The 16371-nt window shown below is 39.2% G+C and overlaps 1 protein-coding gene across 2 annotated transcripts in view; it reads right to left on the reverse strand.

Moving 5' to 3' along the window:
- Positions 1-653: 653 nt before the first annotated feature.
- Positions 654-16371, reverse strand: part of PPP4R2 (protein phosphatase 4 regulatory subunit 2) — a 39760-nt gene continuing 24042 nt past the window's right edge. For both annotated transcript variants that reach the window (XM_084766532.1, XM_084766533.1), the window contains 6 exons: positions 7892-7985; positions 5947-5984; positions 4478-4552; positions 3579-3722; positions 2621-2907; positions 654-2418 (listed from right to left, as the gene is read on the reverse strand). In XM_084766532.1, coding sequence (XP_084622658.1) covers positions 2102-2418; positions 2621-2907; positions 3579-3722; positions 4478-4552; positions 5947-5984; positions 7892-7985 — 955 coding nt within the window. In that variant the 3' untranslated portion in view covers positions 654-2101. The remainder of the gene's footprint in view (positions 2419-2620; positions 2908-3578; positions 3723-4477; positions 4553-5946; positions 5985-7891; positions 7986-16371) is intronic.

A 16371-nucleotide genomic window follows, 5' to 3' on the forward strand; every position in this document is an offset into this window, starting at 1 on the left:
CTTGCAAAGATAGCAATTGCAAGTGTACAAATAAGACCACAGAACTCTGTTCATGATGCTAAATCTTCAACTTTTAACCAGCAGCAAACTGATTCATCTGCAAATGGTTCATGGCACCACGAATAAAGACTATCAAAGGTCACAGAACAGGTTTATTGACAACAATCTCATAAATATGCTAAGGAAAACCCCAACATTTCTAACCCTAAAATGTTTAAAAGTTGCGCTCACCGGCAATCCCTCAACTAAATAGGGTAACAGGCCATTACAAAATTGCGTGTCACACTGAAAATTTGCTTCAACATTTTTGCAAAGAAAAAAAAAGTTGTATTTGATTTTCATCCCTCTTGGGCTCAGTAAACCAACATCCAATTTTATCACAGATCCCTAAATCTATCATCTAGCTTCTGTGAGCCTGAAGGTTGACAGTCAGTAGTATATTACTTTATGAACAAACGGAGCCAAGTATCTTTTTAACCATAGTAATGTCTAAGTAGTCAAAATGCAAACTATGTGGTTCCCCTCCAGACCACCCGAAGCTTATGATACAGTGTGAGAACTGTTTGCATCAGATATTATACGTCCATCTGTGTACCTCAGGTGTCTGAAACTAAAAAAGGGGTTCTTCGTATTTTGATAAAAATGTACTCAAATATTTCATAACATTTTTATTGCTTTATATGAATACTGTATTGAAAGCCCAAGCATTCAGTTACACACGAAATTATACAATTATATACCGCTTCACAAAGGCAGTGAACACATTACAGTCTACAAAATCTACTTTACAGAAATTTAAAAATTCTAAATATCAAAAGGTACAGCTGAAGAAACAGGTATAAATTTGGCAGCCAGTAATTTTGACAGGGAAGTTGCAGCTTGCGTGACTTAAATATGTGGATTTGAAAATATTGAGTTTAGAAGAGTAACCATTGTGCTTTGTATTAATCTGAAAAATAGAACACTGGCCATCGAAGAAGCATGTTCAAAAATATTAATTCACTTCTAAATGTTATACAAATCATGGTGGTTCCTGTGTACCCCTAAAGCTTTAGTCATTTTAGCTCAGGTACATTACTGAAGTAGTCTATTAAATTCTTCCAGTACAGTGATGTTTCACACCAGTGCAATGTGAACATAGGATAATTTAGAAAAAAGGTGTAATGTTCACAATGTTCAGAAAAGCAACTGAACGTTACGGGACCTGCAGGCTCTTCTGCGGTGGCTTCAGGTCAGGCTCCTAAGCACTCATTCTACAAACAGTAAGCTAATGCTTGAATGCAACTCCCAAGATAAAGCACATTTTCTCATAAATAGTGAAGTCTTTTTTTCTCAGGCACCTTAGAAGTATACAAAAGAATTTAGTTTGTACAGATCTCTTGGAATGTGTTTAACCTAGCATTCCAACAGAAAAGATTTTCAGAGTTTCACAGGGGCCAGATTGTATCTCAATTACCCAGAAAAGAAAATGTCTTCTGAAAGAAGTGAAGTCAGTCATTACCAATAAAAAAGTATCCACTGTATTCATCTCGTATAGAAACAGAAAAATATAACATTCCCCCTTAGGATAATCTATATATGTATATATGACTTAAAGTTCCATTGTACAGTCAAACAATAAAAATCTGAAACCACATGAAACCCTATAATTCACATGTTAACATGTTTAAACTATGACCAAAATATGGAAACCACTAGAGACAAGACAAAAATCTTCCTTGAGTATGTATAAACCAAATGTGATCACCCTTAAAAAGTTTTCAAAATTATAGTTATCTTCCAGTTTAAAAACTTTAATTCTAAATTTAAAAAAAAAAAATTCTATACACAAACCACTGATTTGAGTACACCAGGAAAAACTGAAACAAAAAACCAAACAAACCAACAAAACAGGAAAATCAGCAAAAAGCGGGACCCAAAGGAGCCAGTATTCACAGCTCTTCCATGTACAACTCTCTCAGGGTTTAATCTTAAGGTTCTTTAATTTACAGCCTGTTTCTCTTGTAAAACTAAAGGTCCACTTTATTTATTACTTAAAAGTTTTATACAGTGTAAAACCAGAACTGTATGTAAAATACTGCCTCTAAGTGTTTCTATTTAGTTAGTCTTGTTCCATTGGTTCATCTGTGACATCTGTGGCGCCGTCATTTTCCATGGATGACTCTGACACACTTTCTCCAGTTTTGCTGGAAGGGGATCCCCCTGACTCTTGTGTGTCCCGGCAGTCAGAACCACTGCGCACGGCCCCTGTACTTTCACTCCTTTCCACATGGGCATCTTTCTGAGTTGGAGATGGATTAGAATCCTCCATCTGATTACTCTCCTCTGAAGTCTCTTCATTCACAGCTAAGGTGTCATCAGGTTCTTTTTCTTGATTTTTTCTTTCTGGGATCATCTCTCTTGGTGACATAAAAGATTCTAGAAATAAGCAGATGTTGTAGTTAATTTTTATTTTCAAAATACACCCAGTCAAATTCCATGATTCCTGCTACCTACCTCCTCACACTTGTTGGAAAGCACACAGATGGGACAAGAGCCCAACACCAGCATGGTGAGGAACCCCAGTGCATGCACATGGAGGCTGGGGAAAGAAGAGGGCATCTCTCCCCCCTTTTCTCACCTTCTTCTTCCTCTTCCTCTTCTTCCTCGTCCTCTTCTGTACAGTGCTGCCTGGTCCGACCTTCTCTGTCCTTCTCTGGAGGGGAAGATGCTGTTTCCGCTTCCTCTGCCCTAACTGAAGCGCCTTCGCTGGACACTGTTTGGCTAGCTGTCTCTCGAACTTCACCTTCTTTATCAAACCTTAGTCTTTTCACCTCATGCTCCTCATCTTCTGCAGCATCTTCATCTGGATGTTTATTTTTAACAGGGCTTACAGAAGAAACTTCTGATTCAGACGCTGGAGAATCACTGCAGATAGTTTTTGAAGTGTCATTAATAAGATTTCTCTCATAATCTATATTCTCACCTCTAAGTTTAAATACTTAGCAAAGAGCGCACGATCAAATTAAATAAATCTGTGCTAAGAAAACACCAGCAAACAATTCCAAAGCAATCTGAGCTGTTTCATGAATATTCATGAATACTTGGCAAGTTTTATGACTTTTCTGGGAAATTATAGAAAATCTTGTCTACCCTCACCTTCAGCTGTACTGATGTAGCCCAGAAGCCATAACTCTTTCAGCCACTTTAAGGCCTGCTGTCCCTCAGGACAGTAAATAGGTCATCCCACAGGACCCATGGGAAGTTCCAGGACCCACAGGGCACCAAACTGAGAACACCTCAAAGAACATGCATTGAGTTTCCCTTATACTTTGAATCCCTGCTAGATGACACCATGCCTAACGCAAGTAAACACTATGGGCACAGGGGACAAAGTCTATACCTAACAAGCACAAATGCCAATTTTTGCCTCAACTGCTTTTGATCTTTTACTGAGTCAATCTTCCAAACCCATAGGTGGAACCCATTAAATAAATAAGGTCCATTGTAACTTGTGAATAGTAAATAGTGCTAAGAAGCATTAACAGTGCTAAATTTCTATGCATTTCTCTCTCTCTTTAAATATAAAACACACAAACCTGTGGGCTTTCTCTTCACTTTGCTGCAGGTCTGACTCTTTGCTATCTGTACTCTCAGGCAAACCATTTGTTGTCAAGGGGGCTGACAAAGAAAGCTTTGGTCGATTAAGTGGCCTGGGTGTTCCAGGCCCATTTATATTAGACCTATAATGAGATAAATGAACATCATTTTCCACTTTTAGAAATAAAAAAAAAGTAAAATATAGAAATAAAAAATAAAAATGATTTAAATTTTTAAAAAAGATTTGTTTATGTATACAATGTTCTGTCTGCATGTACACCTGCACATCAGAAGATAACATGAAATCTCATTATAGATGGTTGTGAGCCACCATGTGGCTCCACCATGTGGAATTGAACCCAGGACCTTTAGAAGAGCAGACAGTGCTCTTAACCTCTGAGCCATCTCTGCAGCCCCTTAAATTTTTATATGTCTCAATCACCTCTTCTAAAGCACACATCACTAATTCTGGCTTTCAGATCTGTGTCTTACTCTAATTAGCAAATGTAGACTGGTATATTGTCCAACATGTTATGTATTTCTTGTATCCTCCCAATAAAATGTCCAATTTAAAAGAAAAAAGTATACTGAGCCTGATAACTCTCAAACTGCCAAAACACAGATACTCTGGAGGGTTTAAAACAAAACAAAACAAAAAACAAAAAACAACCAAACAGTGGTGGTGCACGCCTTTAATCCCAGCACTCAGGAGGCAGACACAGGTGGATCTCTGTGAGTTCCAGGCCAGCTGGTCTACAGAGCTCACTCTGTAGGTCAGGACAGACAAGGATACACAGAGAAACCTTGTCTTGAAAAACTAAACACACACACACACAAATAAAATAAAATAAAATAAAATAAAAAATAAAAAAACCACAAGATCCCGCAGTATCCTCACCTGTCAGTATAGTTTGGCGAGTTTCCAGGAAACATAACACCATTCATTCTGCTTAAACTATTAGAATTGTTCTTCCTATAATAAAAGAAAACATGACTTTAATCCCAACATTGGAAGGCAGAGGCAAGTGGAGCTCTGTGAGTTCCAGAACTACATAGCAAGTTGAAAGACAGGCAGGGCCACAGAGAAGTAAAGCAATGAAGGAAGGAACAGCAGGAAGGAGGGCTGATGAATGGCTCAATAATTTTGGTAAGAATCTTTGTGTAGGTCTGGAGAGATGACTCAGCAGAGAGAATACAAGCTGCTCTTCCAGAGGACCTGGGTTCTGTTCCCAGCACATACATGGTGACTTATAATCTCCTGTTCAGAATTGCTGATGCTCACTTCTCAACTCCATGGCATGTACAAAGTATATACTTAAAGGCAAAAAATCTCACACATAAGAAGCAAAATAAACACATTTTTAAAAAGACTCTAAGGTAGACTCAGTGGCTCACACCTGTAATCCCAGCACTCAGAGAAGCAGAGGGCAGGCAGATCTTGAGTTCGAGGCTAGACTGATCTACAAAGTATATCCAAAACACCCAAGGCTACATGGAGAATTATGGAGAATCCCTGTCTCAAGATCATCATCATCATCTCATCATCTGGGTCTAAAAGGTCTTTTATAACAACACAGTTGTCAAATTAATATATATTAGCACACACTCACACTTGAGTACAGGTTGAAAACAAACTATCAGTCAATGACACTTGCTTTCAAACCTCTTAGACTGTTCTTCGGATGACTTCACATTCATCAGAAAAGCAAAACATTTAATTCAAAAGGAAATCAAATTTGCACCATCTTTTTTGCACCAAGAGATTATGTCAGTATCTGATTTAGCAAGACAGGTAAAGCCAAGAGCGCTAAAAACAAAATTGCCGCTACTGTTTAAAAAACAAAAGGCATTTAAACCAGATGAAGCAGCAGCCTCTTCTTCCCTGCCCTTCCCATGCCCCAGGGCACACACAGGCTGAACGAGCTGGGTTGGGAGTTGGCACACTAGTAAGCCGTCAGCAATTTCTAGGCCGTCCAAAGAAATTATGCGTGTGACCTAAATGTTGATGGTGACATGGCTGAACAGATGACTGGACACAAGTCCTTAATTTGGTATAGAAATCTTGACAACTAGCAGTACTTGTCCATCGTGGAGAATACCATGAGATACTTTATTCCAAACCTAACTTCCACCCTTAGATAAGCATCTAGGTGGTCAGAACTGCAGTAATTCACCAGTCTCTTTGGTTCAAATCTTCTACTGGAAACACTCTACCTCAGGGACCAGGTGGTGGTAGATTTCATAATGAACTGATGTTATCAGGTTTAGTTACATATAAAATAAATGCAGACCATTTAAAAAACATATTAAGATAATTACAATATAGTAATTATTATAAAAAGCAGAAAAAAAAATCTCTATACTTACTCTGAAGAAGGACAAACACAGCTAACAACCATCACATTCTGAAACAACAAAAATTGATGACTCAACGAGTGAAAGAAAAGCACAGTAAAAAAAAGTTTAAGCAGTGAAATTCTCAGAACCACCCTCATGGGTAAGCCTCCATTTATTCCAACTGAAAGCAACTGGTTAAAAGTAAAAACCAATAAAACAAAAACTAAAAGCAACATGACTTTAGGAGGGTCTGCCTGCAATGCTCACAGGCTTGCCTTTTTTTTATTCTAATTTATCTTGTATGCACATGTGTCCAGTCTCAAGTCTCAAGATTGGTCTGATTTCCACTCCCTTCCACCCACCCCACTCACTTTTATACCTCTGGCTGGCCTGGAATTCACTAAATAAACCAGGCTGTCCAAGAACTCAAAGACCAGTTTGCCTCTGACTCCCAAATGCTGGGATTAAAGGCTTGTACCACCACACCAGGAGGAAGTGTTTTCTTATAGGAAGAACAATTCCAATAATTTATATCAGGTACATTGCATTATGACTCCTGTAAACTCACCATACTGTAGATGAGAATGTTGGTTCTTACTAGTATTCTTTAAAACCCTATTTTGGAACTCAGACAATGTGTACTATATGTAAAAGTACAGACCATTTTATTTTCTATTTTACTGTACATGCACAAGGGCATGCACACACTTGCACATGGAGGTCCTGAACGTTCTACCTCATTCAATGAGACAGGATCTCTCAATTAAACTCAGTGCTCGATAGCCACTTTGTCTTGTGAATCCCCTTTCAAAGCTGTAATTACTATAAGCAGGTCACCACACCCACCAGCATTTTATGTTGGTTCTAGGGACCCAAACTCTGATGCTCACAGTTGTGTGGCATCCTTTCACAAATGTGAAGGCTTGTGAGCCAAATCCCTAGTCTCTCTTCTCAAACTACTTTGAAATTAAAATATTTAGTCCAAGTGAGATGAGTTTCCTCATCTATAAGTCAATATTCAGCTCAGGGGGAGAGAGAGAGAGAGACCAATCTCCCTCCTTTGGGGATTACACTAGAAGAGTACTTTTAAGGTCCCTCACAGCCCTACCATCCAAATTTCAAAGGAAATTTTGTTTAAATCACTGGCTCAGACTGTAAAACACTGCAGCATTGATTTGGCAAATGCAGGCAGTAATACCCTGCCCATCAAAACAAAACACAATTACTTAGGATCCTTAAACTGCAATACTGATGAACACTGCAGTGGCCTGCCCTTCCTAATCTCATTAACAGGTAACATAAGGCTCAACAAAATGTACAAGTCTGGTAAACCCTAAGAACCACTGAAAACCCCAATAGTAAGTAGACTCTTGTTCTAGAGTAAAGGAGCTGATTTTGAAACAACACAATAACAACAACAAAAGCCAACAACAAAAACTGTAAACAAGCAGTGGAATTATGTCTTATGATCAACTACACATGAGATATGGTACCCCTTTGTGTACTAAGGCACTTCATTCCCCAGAATACGCTTTCCTTAGTTATCAGCACCTTTCCACCCATAATCTGAACTGGATCTTCCACATAAATAATTTTACACACAAGTTCCCAAAGTTGTGTGCTTCTGAATTTCAGAATCCCATGAGTGACATTTACAATGTACCACTAACACTCATGTCTCTCTGGTGGGCTTTGGTTTGCTGTTGTTTGGTTTTCTTTTTTAACACTTAATGAAGAAAACACAATAAAAATTAAAGTTAAACAAATAAGCAGCTTAGCTCTAACTTAAAATAGCGATTGCCTGGGACCTCCTGGATCCTTCTCTTGCCCCCACTTATAAACTTCTTTCTCTGAAACACAGAATGAAACTTAGAAAGCAATATAATTCAATAAATGGTCTATGAAACAACTCTTGCCAGTGCTCTTTTCTGGGACCTATGAGATCTCACTTTAGTTCTTATGACAGAATACATACCTTTTCTACTCCTCTGAGAAATTTGTCTGTTCCTGTATAATTTCTTCTTGGATCTGTTAGCAGTTCACATAGTCGTTGAATAGTAAAAGGGATACTGCAAAATAATAATTTTATAATATGAGGCCATTAGTGCGAGAAATTAGAAGCAGTGTTTCACAGTGAGAGCTTTGCAGAGTTACTGTGTGTTAAGTGGATATACAGAGCAAAAAAAGGAATATAGAAAACAAAATGCTAGCCGGGCGTGGTGGCGCACGCCTTTAATCCTAGCACTCGGGAGGCAGAAGCAGGCGGATCGCTGTGAGTTTGAGGCCAGCCTAGTCTACAAAATGAGTCCAGGATGGCCAAGGCTACACAGAGAAACCCTGTCTCGAAGAGAAAAAAAAAAAAAAAAGAAAGAAAGAAAGAAAGAAAGAAAGAAGGAAAACAAAATGCTTCTAAACTCATTCCAGAAAAAACTACAATATTCTAAATTCTGACCACTCAATTTGAACTTTATGAGATAAGACAATAATTGTCATTTACAAACAGAAAGTTTCCTTAAGCATTTTTTTGTAGCCAAACATTTTACTGAACTTCATAAACATTTTGTTACCAGATAGAGTATGGCAAATTAGTCCAACACATTACTACAATTTTATATATGCATACACATTACTATTTTGGCAAGAACTTTGGAGTTAACTGCATCAAACACTTTTGCAGAATGCAGTTTTCCCTTAATCACAGCAAATCCAAAAGACTGAAAGTCTTGAAACAAAACTGGGAATAGTCATTTTACAAAGAGTTTGGAGGAAATGAGAAAAATGGCTCAACAGTTAAAGGCACTGGCTGTTCTTCCAGAGGGACAGGTTTGATTCTCAGGACCCACAAAGCAGCTCACAAGTTTCTGGTCTCGGTGGGAAGCAGGCACACACAGAGTACTGGACATACACTCAGGCAAAACCACCATACATATGAAAATAAATTTTTTAAAAAAGATTTTGAGCTCACAAAATTATCAGCCATCGTCAGAACTACAGCTAATTGTAGTATGAGTACTAAACAACATGTGTGGAAAAACGCACAAAGTACACCTTTGGATTTCAGTGTTTTCTATTAAAATCTATTTATGCAGAGAATTGCAAAGCCTCAAATTTACATAAAACATCCAGTGTCTTCATTTTCATATAATAGTCTACCCTACAAGCAATGCAACTAGTGGGATAATGCCACACCTTGAACCCAGTATCTCTAACTTCAAAACCTGTACTTTTTTGGCAGTGCCACACACTCAACAGAAATCATAGTAGTTTCTTACTGGATCAACTACTCTTAAGAGACAGTTCTTACTTTTGAAGATCAGGCTGGCCTCAAACTCAGGTGTCTGCATGTCCAGGGCTATGATTAAGGACATGTGCCACTACACTCAGCAAACCTCCCACTCTTAGCACCAATGCTATTCTTGTATGACATCAGCGGAGGATTTAGAAAATGTTCAAAGGAAATGTTCATAATAAAACAAATGTTTTCTGATTTAAATCCAAGGCTCCTCAGCACCTGGGAGGCAGAGGCAGGCAGATCTCTGTGAGTTTGAGGCCAGCCTGGTCTACAGAGTGAGTTCCAGGACAGCTAGAGCTGTTACACAGAGAAACCTTGTCTCACAAACAAACAAGCCAAGGATCTATCTTTATTCAATCAGCAGTCAAACCTAAAAGTTTGTAATGTAAAAAGAATGTAAAATGAAAGATGCAGCATTTGCCTAACATATCCAGAAGCAAAACCCACAAAACAATGCAAAGTACAGCAGAGTCAGCCTGAGTACAAAGCTAAGCAGATGACCATAAAATCAGATAACAGCTAGAAAACACCAAAATAACAGTAAAAGATGTATAAATCAACAGAACAAACAGACCCAGACGTCTGCATGTATTATAGTCATTCCATACTTGACAAAGATGCCCAAGAAAATTCACAATGAATAGAAAGACAGCATCTTCAACAAATGGTGCCAGGGAAACTGGATGCCCACATGTAGATGACTGAAATTAAGCCCATTAACTATTATTCTGATCCAAAATCATATCCAAACTTTGATATGAAGCCTGAAATGCTGAAACCACTAGGAGAAAACCTACGTCTACAAGATATGGGTGTAGCTAAAGACTTTCATTCAGGAATTATGGCTGGCAAGTGATAAATGGAACATCATAATACTAAAGAGTCTTGATATCACAAAAGAAACAATCAATCCAGTGAAAAGGAAGCCCACAGAGTGGGCTGTACATCTGTGGGCTTGTCAGCTGTACATCTGATGGAGAATTAATATCCAGAATATTGAATTTTTTAAAACCCTTAAAACAAAAACCAACCAAAAGAACCTCCAAAGAATCAAGGAAAAAACTTAATTTAAAAATGAGCTACTGAGGGCTGGAGAGACAGATGGTTAAGAGCACTGACTGCTCTTCCAGAGGTCCTGAGTTCAACTCCTAGCAACAACATGGTAGATCACAACCATCTATAATGAGATCTGGTGCCCTCTTCTTGCATGCAGGTGTACATACAAGCAGAACACTGTAAAAATGAAAAAGGGAAGGTGGCTACTGAGTCAGGCATGGTGGTGCATGCCTTTAATCCCAGCAGAGGCAGGTGGATCTCTATGAGTTCAAGGCCAGCCTGGTCTACACAGCTACACAGAGAAACCCTGTCTTGAAAAACTAAAAAGAAGAAATGTCTTTAAAAGTGCTCAATATCCTTACAGTCAGGGAAATGCAAATTAAAACAACTTTTAAGTTTTTATCTTACTCCTGTCAGAGTAGCTAAGATCAAGAAAACAACTAACAAACGCTGGCATGAATGTGCGGAAAGGGTTGGTGAGATTGCTATTCTCTATGGAAATCAGTGTGGAGAAATCTCAAAAGCTCAAAGTAGACTGCCATATGATCCAGCTATACCACTTAGCCATGTCCAGAGGATTCAACATCTTACTGTAGATACTACATGTTAACAATAGCGAGGAAATGAAAATCACCAACTGATGTCCTTCCACTGATAAATGGAAAGCAAAGGTGGGGTAGGAACACACAATAGAGTCTGTAAAGAAAAATGAAATCATTACCTTTGCAGATAAATGGAACTAGAAAATGATACTGCATGAACTAATACAGATCAAGAAAGACAAATGTGCCAGGCGTGGTGGCGCACACCTTTAATCCCAGCACTCAGGAGGCAGAGGCAGGTGAATCTCTTGAGTTCGAGGCCAGCCTGCTCTACAAAGCGAGTCCAGGACAGCCAAGGCTACACAGAGAAACCCTGTCTCAAAAAACCAAAACAAAACAAAAAGAAAGAAAAGAAAAGCAACTGTTATACATTATCTCTTATTTATGGATCTACTGGACCTGAATCCTCAAATATGAGTATATATGGTAGAGTAATTGCAGAAACCAGGAAGGTAAAAGGGGGACCCTGAAGTGTGGTGAAAAGGAGCTCTGGCGAGGGGCATGGTAGGACACTGGTGTCATGAAAAAGGAAAGAGTTGGGGTGGATAAGGATATCATGGCTTTAATGGGGGGGGGGGGGGAGACTATACAGAAGGAGAGGGAATAAACACAGAAGAGGGATAAATAACACTAAGAAGGCTTGAAGGAGACATGAAGTCATTTTTTACTTAAAATTACATGTAATCATGTAAATGTATTACACACACACACAAGCACGCAATTACATCACACAGAGTGATAATGTTCTCCAAGAGCCATAAAGCCATCAAAAACCCCAGTGCCAAGAATGGAAAACCTTCCTTTGGTTGCTAGTTAGGGGAATTTAAGAGACTCTCTCAACAATATAAGCCATTACCCTTGGTTGTCTAACAGAATGTGAGGGTAGTAAGACACTATTGCTGAAGAGACCATGCACACTCCAGACACAGGGCGTGGGAGAATAAACAGAACTGACCTGGAAGCCTCCTTCCCGAGGACTATCGTAAAGTATCCAAAAGTGCTAACTGTGAAGGGAGAGGAGCAGCCCTGACAGTCCTACCCAACTATAAACCCTACAAACAACAACCCAGCCCACAAGACATCTCCAATGGCTAAATAATGGCACTTTCACATTGTGGCTAACTAATAGCTGTGCAACTAACTGGGCTTAAGGCTGGCTAACTAAATAGGAGGGAATTCATGCTTGTTACTATAAACCTAGTCAACTACCCATAGATGATCAAGGTTATGGACTCTGAGGAGAACCCTCTATTGCCATGTTTCTAAACCAGCATAATTTCTAACTGCATTCTACTTATTTTTATACCCACATTTAAGTGTATATGTGGCTCTCATCCTTACCAGAGAAGCTTTTTTTTTTTTTACAGCATATGGAAACCATTTCAGAAATCTACAAATGTTCAAAATACAAAATCCACAACCAATACATCTACAACACAACTTTTATACCTAAGGCTCAGGAGCATTGCATAGGAGAGGTAGAAGGCTGTATGAGCCAGAGAACAAGATGCCTGCTGCTGAACAGTACCTTCTAGACATAACACGGAAGCTGCAACACTAAGCTTCAACAGTACTGCTGTTCAAACAAGACCTGCATAATGACAACATCAGTTAATATGCCGATATGGAAGGAGGAATCCACACAAGACCCTTCCCCAAGATGAAGAACCACAGGCCCAGTGGTTAAGGGCATTTACTGCTCTAGCAGAGGATCTGCATTTTGACCTTAGGATGCTCCTGCACGAGTGTGGTGCACAAACCTACTCTGGGACACACACACAAAACAAACAAAAAGAAAATAGTTACAGGTTATAAGTAGATACTATTAGAGTATCAGTGTTCTCCAGTAATGAAATGTTATCTAATCCCAAGTGATTAGTCCTAAACACACACATATAGAACACTAAATCAACTCAGTATGCTACACACACACACACACACACACACACACACACACACACACACACACACACACGATCAAGAGTTTGAGGGGTGGGTGGGTGGGAAGTATGTAAATGTAGAGTTATGTACAAAAAAAAAAAAAAACCCAAGGGGTCATTCACTTTTATGTAACTTAAATATCTATCAAAACTGAACACAACCTGGGGTGTGGTGGGACATACTTTAAAAGCTCTCAAGAGGAAGGCAGGTGGATCTGAGTTCCAGACCAGCCAGATATACATAGTGAGCCAATAGTAAGCTGCTGTTGCATCCTTAGAGTCCCAAACCCTGACTGAGAGCACTGAGGGAATAAAGAAAGGACATACATAAAGACACACCGACAGAGAAAAGCGATGATCTTATGGTCTGTGTTCAGTATGTCTATTAGTTACAGGGAAACAAGGAGCTGATTTAACCCCAGTAGAACAGTGCCTGTAGGAGAGCTGTCTTCAGGTCATAAACATCCATCCAGGAGAGAAAGCCACCGTGGACATTTTCTGGACATACTGTCAACATTTACCAGAGGAAGGCTGTACCCACTCCCATGGCTCCCTGTCATGTCAAACACATTCATTCAGTCTCACTTGCTCCATACATGATGCTGCCTTAAATAAAAGCTGAAAAGGTTCCAAATTTTATCCTCTTATACAATTCAGAAACAAGTCTAAGAACGTCATTTTTACTTGAAGCAGTATGTTCTTTCTATACCAAGGCTTAGCAGTTAAATGAACAATGAGCCCCTTTCAATGTTTACAAAAACGCCCCAAGGTTAAAAGTACATTAACGCTTGGATCAGCCCATATCTCCAAGTCAATCTGCAGTATGTCAAAGCCTTTAACCAAATTAATCAATTCTATGAGTGCCTATAGTACTCTAAATTCTTATTTTATACGTCTATCAATTATGTATCAAAATACCAACAAAACTCAACAAACACAGAGAAGTTGAGCTGATACTACATAGAGTTTTAACCCAAATGAAATAGTGTTCATGATACTGGAAAATACTCTGCACCCTGCCAAAAAAGAAAGGTAAAAACAAACCCCGCTACAAACCCTTCAACTCACAATGGTGATTTACTCACAAGATATGCTTGTGCATTAGCGGCACACAGCTTGTGGGAATAATCAACCAATACCTGACTAGATTTAAGGCCCACTCCGTGAGACTGAACCCATACCTGAGACGGGTTTGGGTGGCCAAGAACCTGAAACTATCTTAGATAGAAGAAAACCAAACACCACTCTTCTGCTAAAGGAACAGAGCACTAAATTACCCCTAAAAGGCCAGGTGTGGTGGCACGCATCTTTAATCCCAGCACTCAGGAGGCAGCGGCAGGCAGATTGCTTTGAGTTCGAGGCCAACCTGGTCTACAAAGTGAGTCCAGGACAGCCAAGGCTACACAGAGAAACTTTGCCTTAAAAAAACAGAATACCTATCTGACTGACAGATCAGTCAGTGCCATGCTCAGCCATCATCAGAGAAGCTTCCTCCTGCAACAGATGGAACAAATACAGAGTCCCACAGCCAGACACTGTGCAGAGAGAAACACTCAGCCCTAAATAAGGCGTCTATTAAATCCCTCACTTCAGAGTTCAGGGAACTCTGCAGAGAGGAGGTGGAAAGAGTATATAAAAGCTGGAAGGGATGGAAGACACCAAGGAAACAAGGTATCTAAACACAGCATATGGACCTACAGAAGACTGTGGCAGCATATACAGGGCCTGCACCAGATCCAGTCCTGGGCTGAGAGAAGTGGCACACATCTGATCCCTAACCAAAAGCAATCTCCAATTGATAGCCACTTACACACAAAAAATTAGTCTTCTCCAGGGAGTCTCATTGGAGAAACAAACCAAGGGTAGGCCCCCATGCCCAGCAGAAGTCAACACAAAATGAACCTAATGGCATCTTTGGAAGTTGTTTCATAATGTTGTGTCTGAGCATCTTTTTTTTTTTTAAAAACAAGCCCTTTGCATATATATTATGGTTTCTGGTTTTGTGTTTTAATGAGCTCAACAGGTGAATGTATGTGTCTCTACATTTATGAGTTTTTTGTCCCTTTTCTTGTTTTATTTTTATCTTTTCTAAAATATTATTATTCCTTAGATGCTTACTTGTTTTCTTAGGAGAAACCAAAGGGAAAAGGTATTGATAGGGATGGGAAGCAATAATCAGAATATATTGTATGAAAAAATATCTACTTTCAATAAAAGAAACATTTTAAAGAAAGGAGCGGACAACTTGCAATTCAAAGAGCAAAAATTTACATAGTCAAAATTTACTAAAATTATTTAAAAGATAGTATGTGTTAAGATACTATGAGGCGTTTAATTTACAATTTTAAAAAACTAAAAGCACAGCAATACAACAAAACAAACAGAACAAGGCTAGAAAGATGGCTCAGCAGTTAAGAGCACTAGCTGCTTTTGCAGAGGACCTGAGACTGATTTCCAGCACCAACATGGTAGCTCTTAAATGCCTGCAACTCCAGTCCGAGGGGATCTGATGCTTTATTCTGGCTTCCAAGAGCACCATGCATACTCATGATGCAGACACATACACAAACAAAATATCCATACAAAAAGAAAAAGAAAAAAACTGCAAAAATATTTTTTAAGAGAAATAAACAGCAATTAATAAAAAGGCCTACTGGCACAAAAAAATAATTCCATTTAGTTTACAAAAGTACAAGCTGACACCTCAAATGTAGACGCTAAAGATGAACACAAAACCCTGAAAAAGCATACACAGAAATATACAAAACTATAGTAACTTAGTTACTACACAGAAACACAAATGAACATTTTATGATAGAGCTAGGATGTAGCACAGTGGTAAAATGCTAGCCTAGAATTTGCAAAGGGCTTCATTTCAATCTGTGGCAACACACATGCACGTGCACACGCATACACACACACACACCACAAAAAGGTAGCAACCCATTTAAGTGTGATGTGCTCTTGCCTAGAGCAACAAATCAGCAAAAGATGGCCTGTACAATATGCATTCCAAACAAGCATGGCTGACAGTATTGCTCCCCTCACTTCACTTGGAAGAGAAAAAGGGAAAAGCCCACTTACTTTCATAGAGAAAATGGTATATTAATAGCCATTTACATATTAGAAAACAGAACCAAAGAAGAAAACACTTTTTCTTTTCTTTTCGAAAAAAAAAAAGGATAAACCCTGTGTAGTCCTGGACTCACATTGTTGAGCAGGCTGGCCTCGAACTCCTGAGTGCTGGGATTAACCATGCTTGGCTTTAAAAAAGAGATTTCGTGTGTCTGTCTGTCTCTCTCTGTTAGTGTGGGTGTGTACACGAGGGCACATGTTGGTGGAAGCCAGGAGGCATCTAATCCTCTGGAGCTTCGGTTGCAGGTGGTTATCAACTCTAGCCTCTGGAAGAGCTGCACACTCTTTAACAGCTGAGCCATGTCTCAAGCCCTTCTCCTCCTTCATGTTTTTAAGGTAGATCTCACTATGTAGCACAGGCTGTTTGGCACGCAGTCTGAAATCATCCTGCTTCAGACTTCTGAGTGCTAGAACAACACATGTGATGAGC

This window comes from Acomys minous, assembly GCF_964271855.1.
Source record: "Acomys minous genome assembly, chromosome: 17".
NCBI classification, from domain to species: Eukaryota; Metazoa; Chordata; class Mammalia; order Rodentia; family Muridae; genus Acomys; species Acomys minous.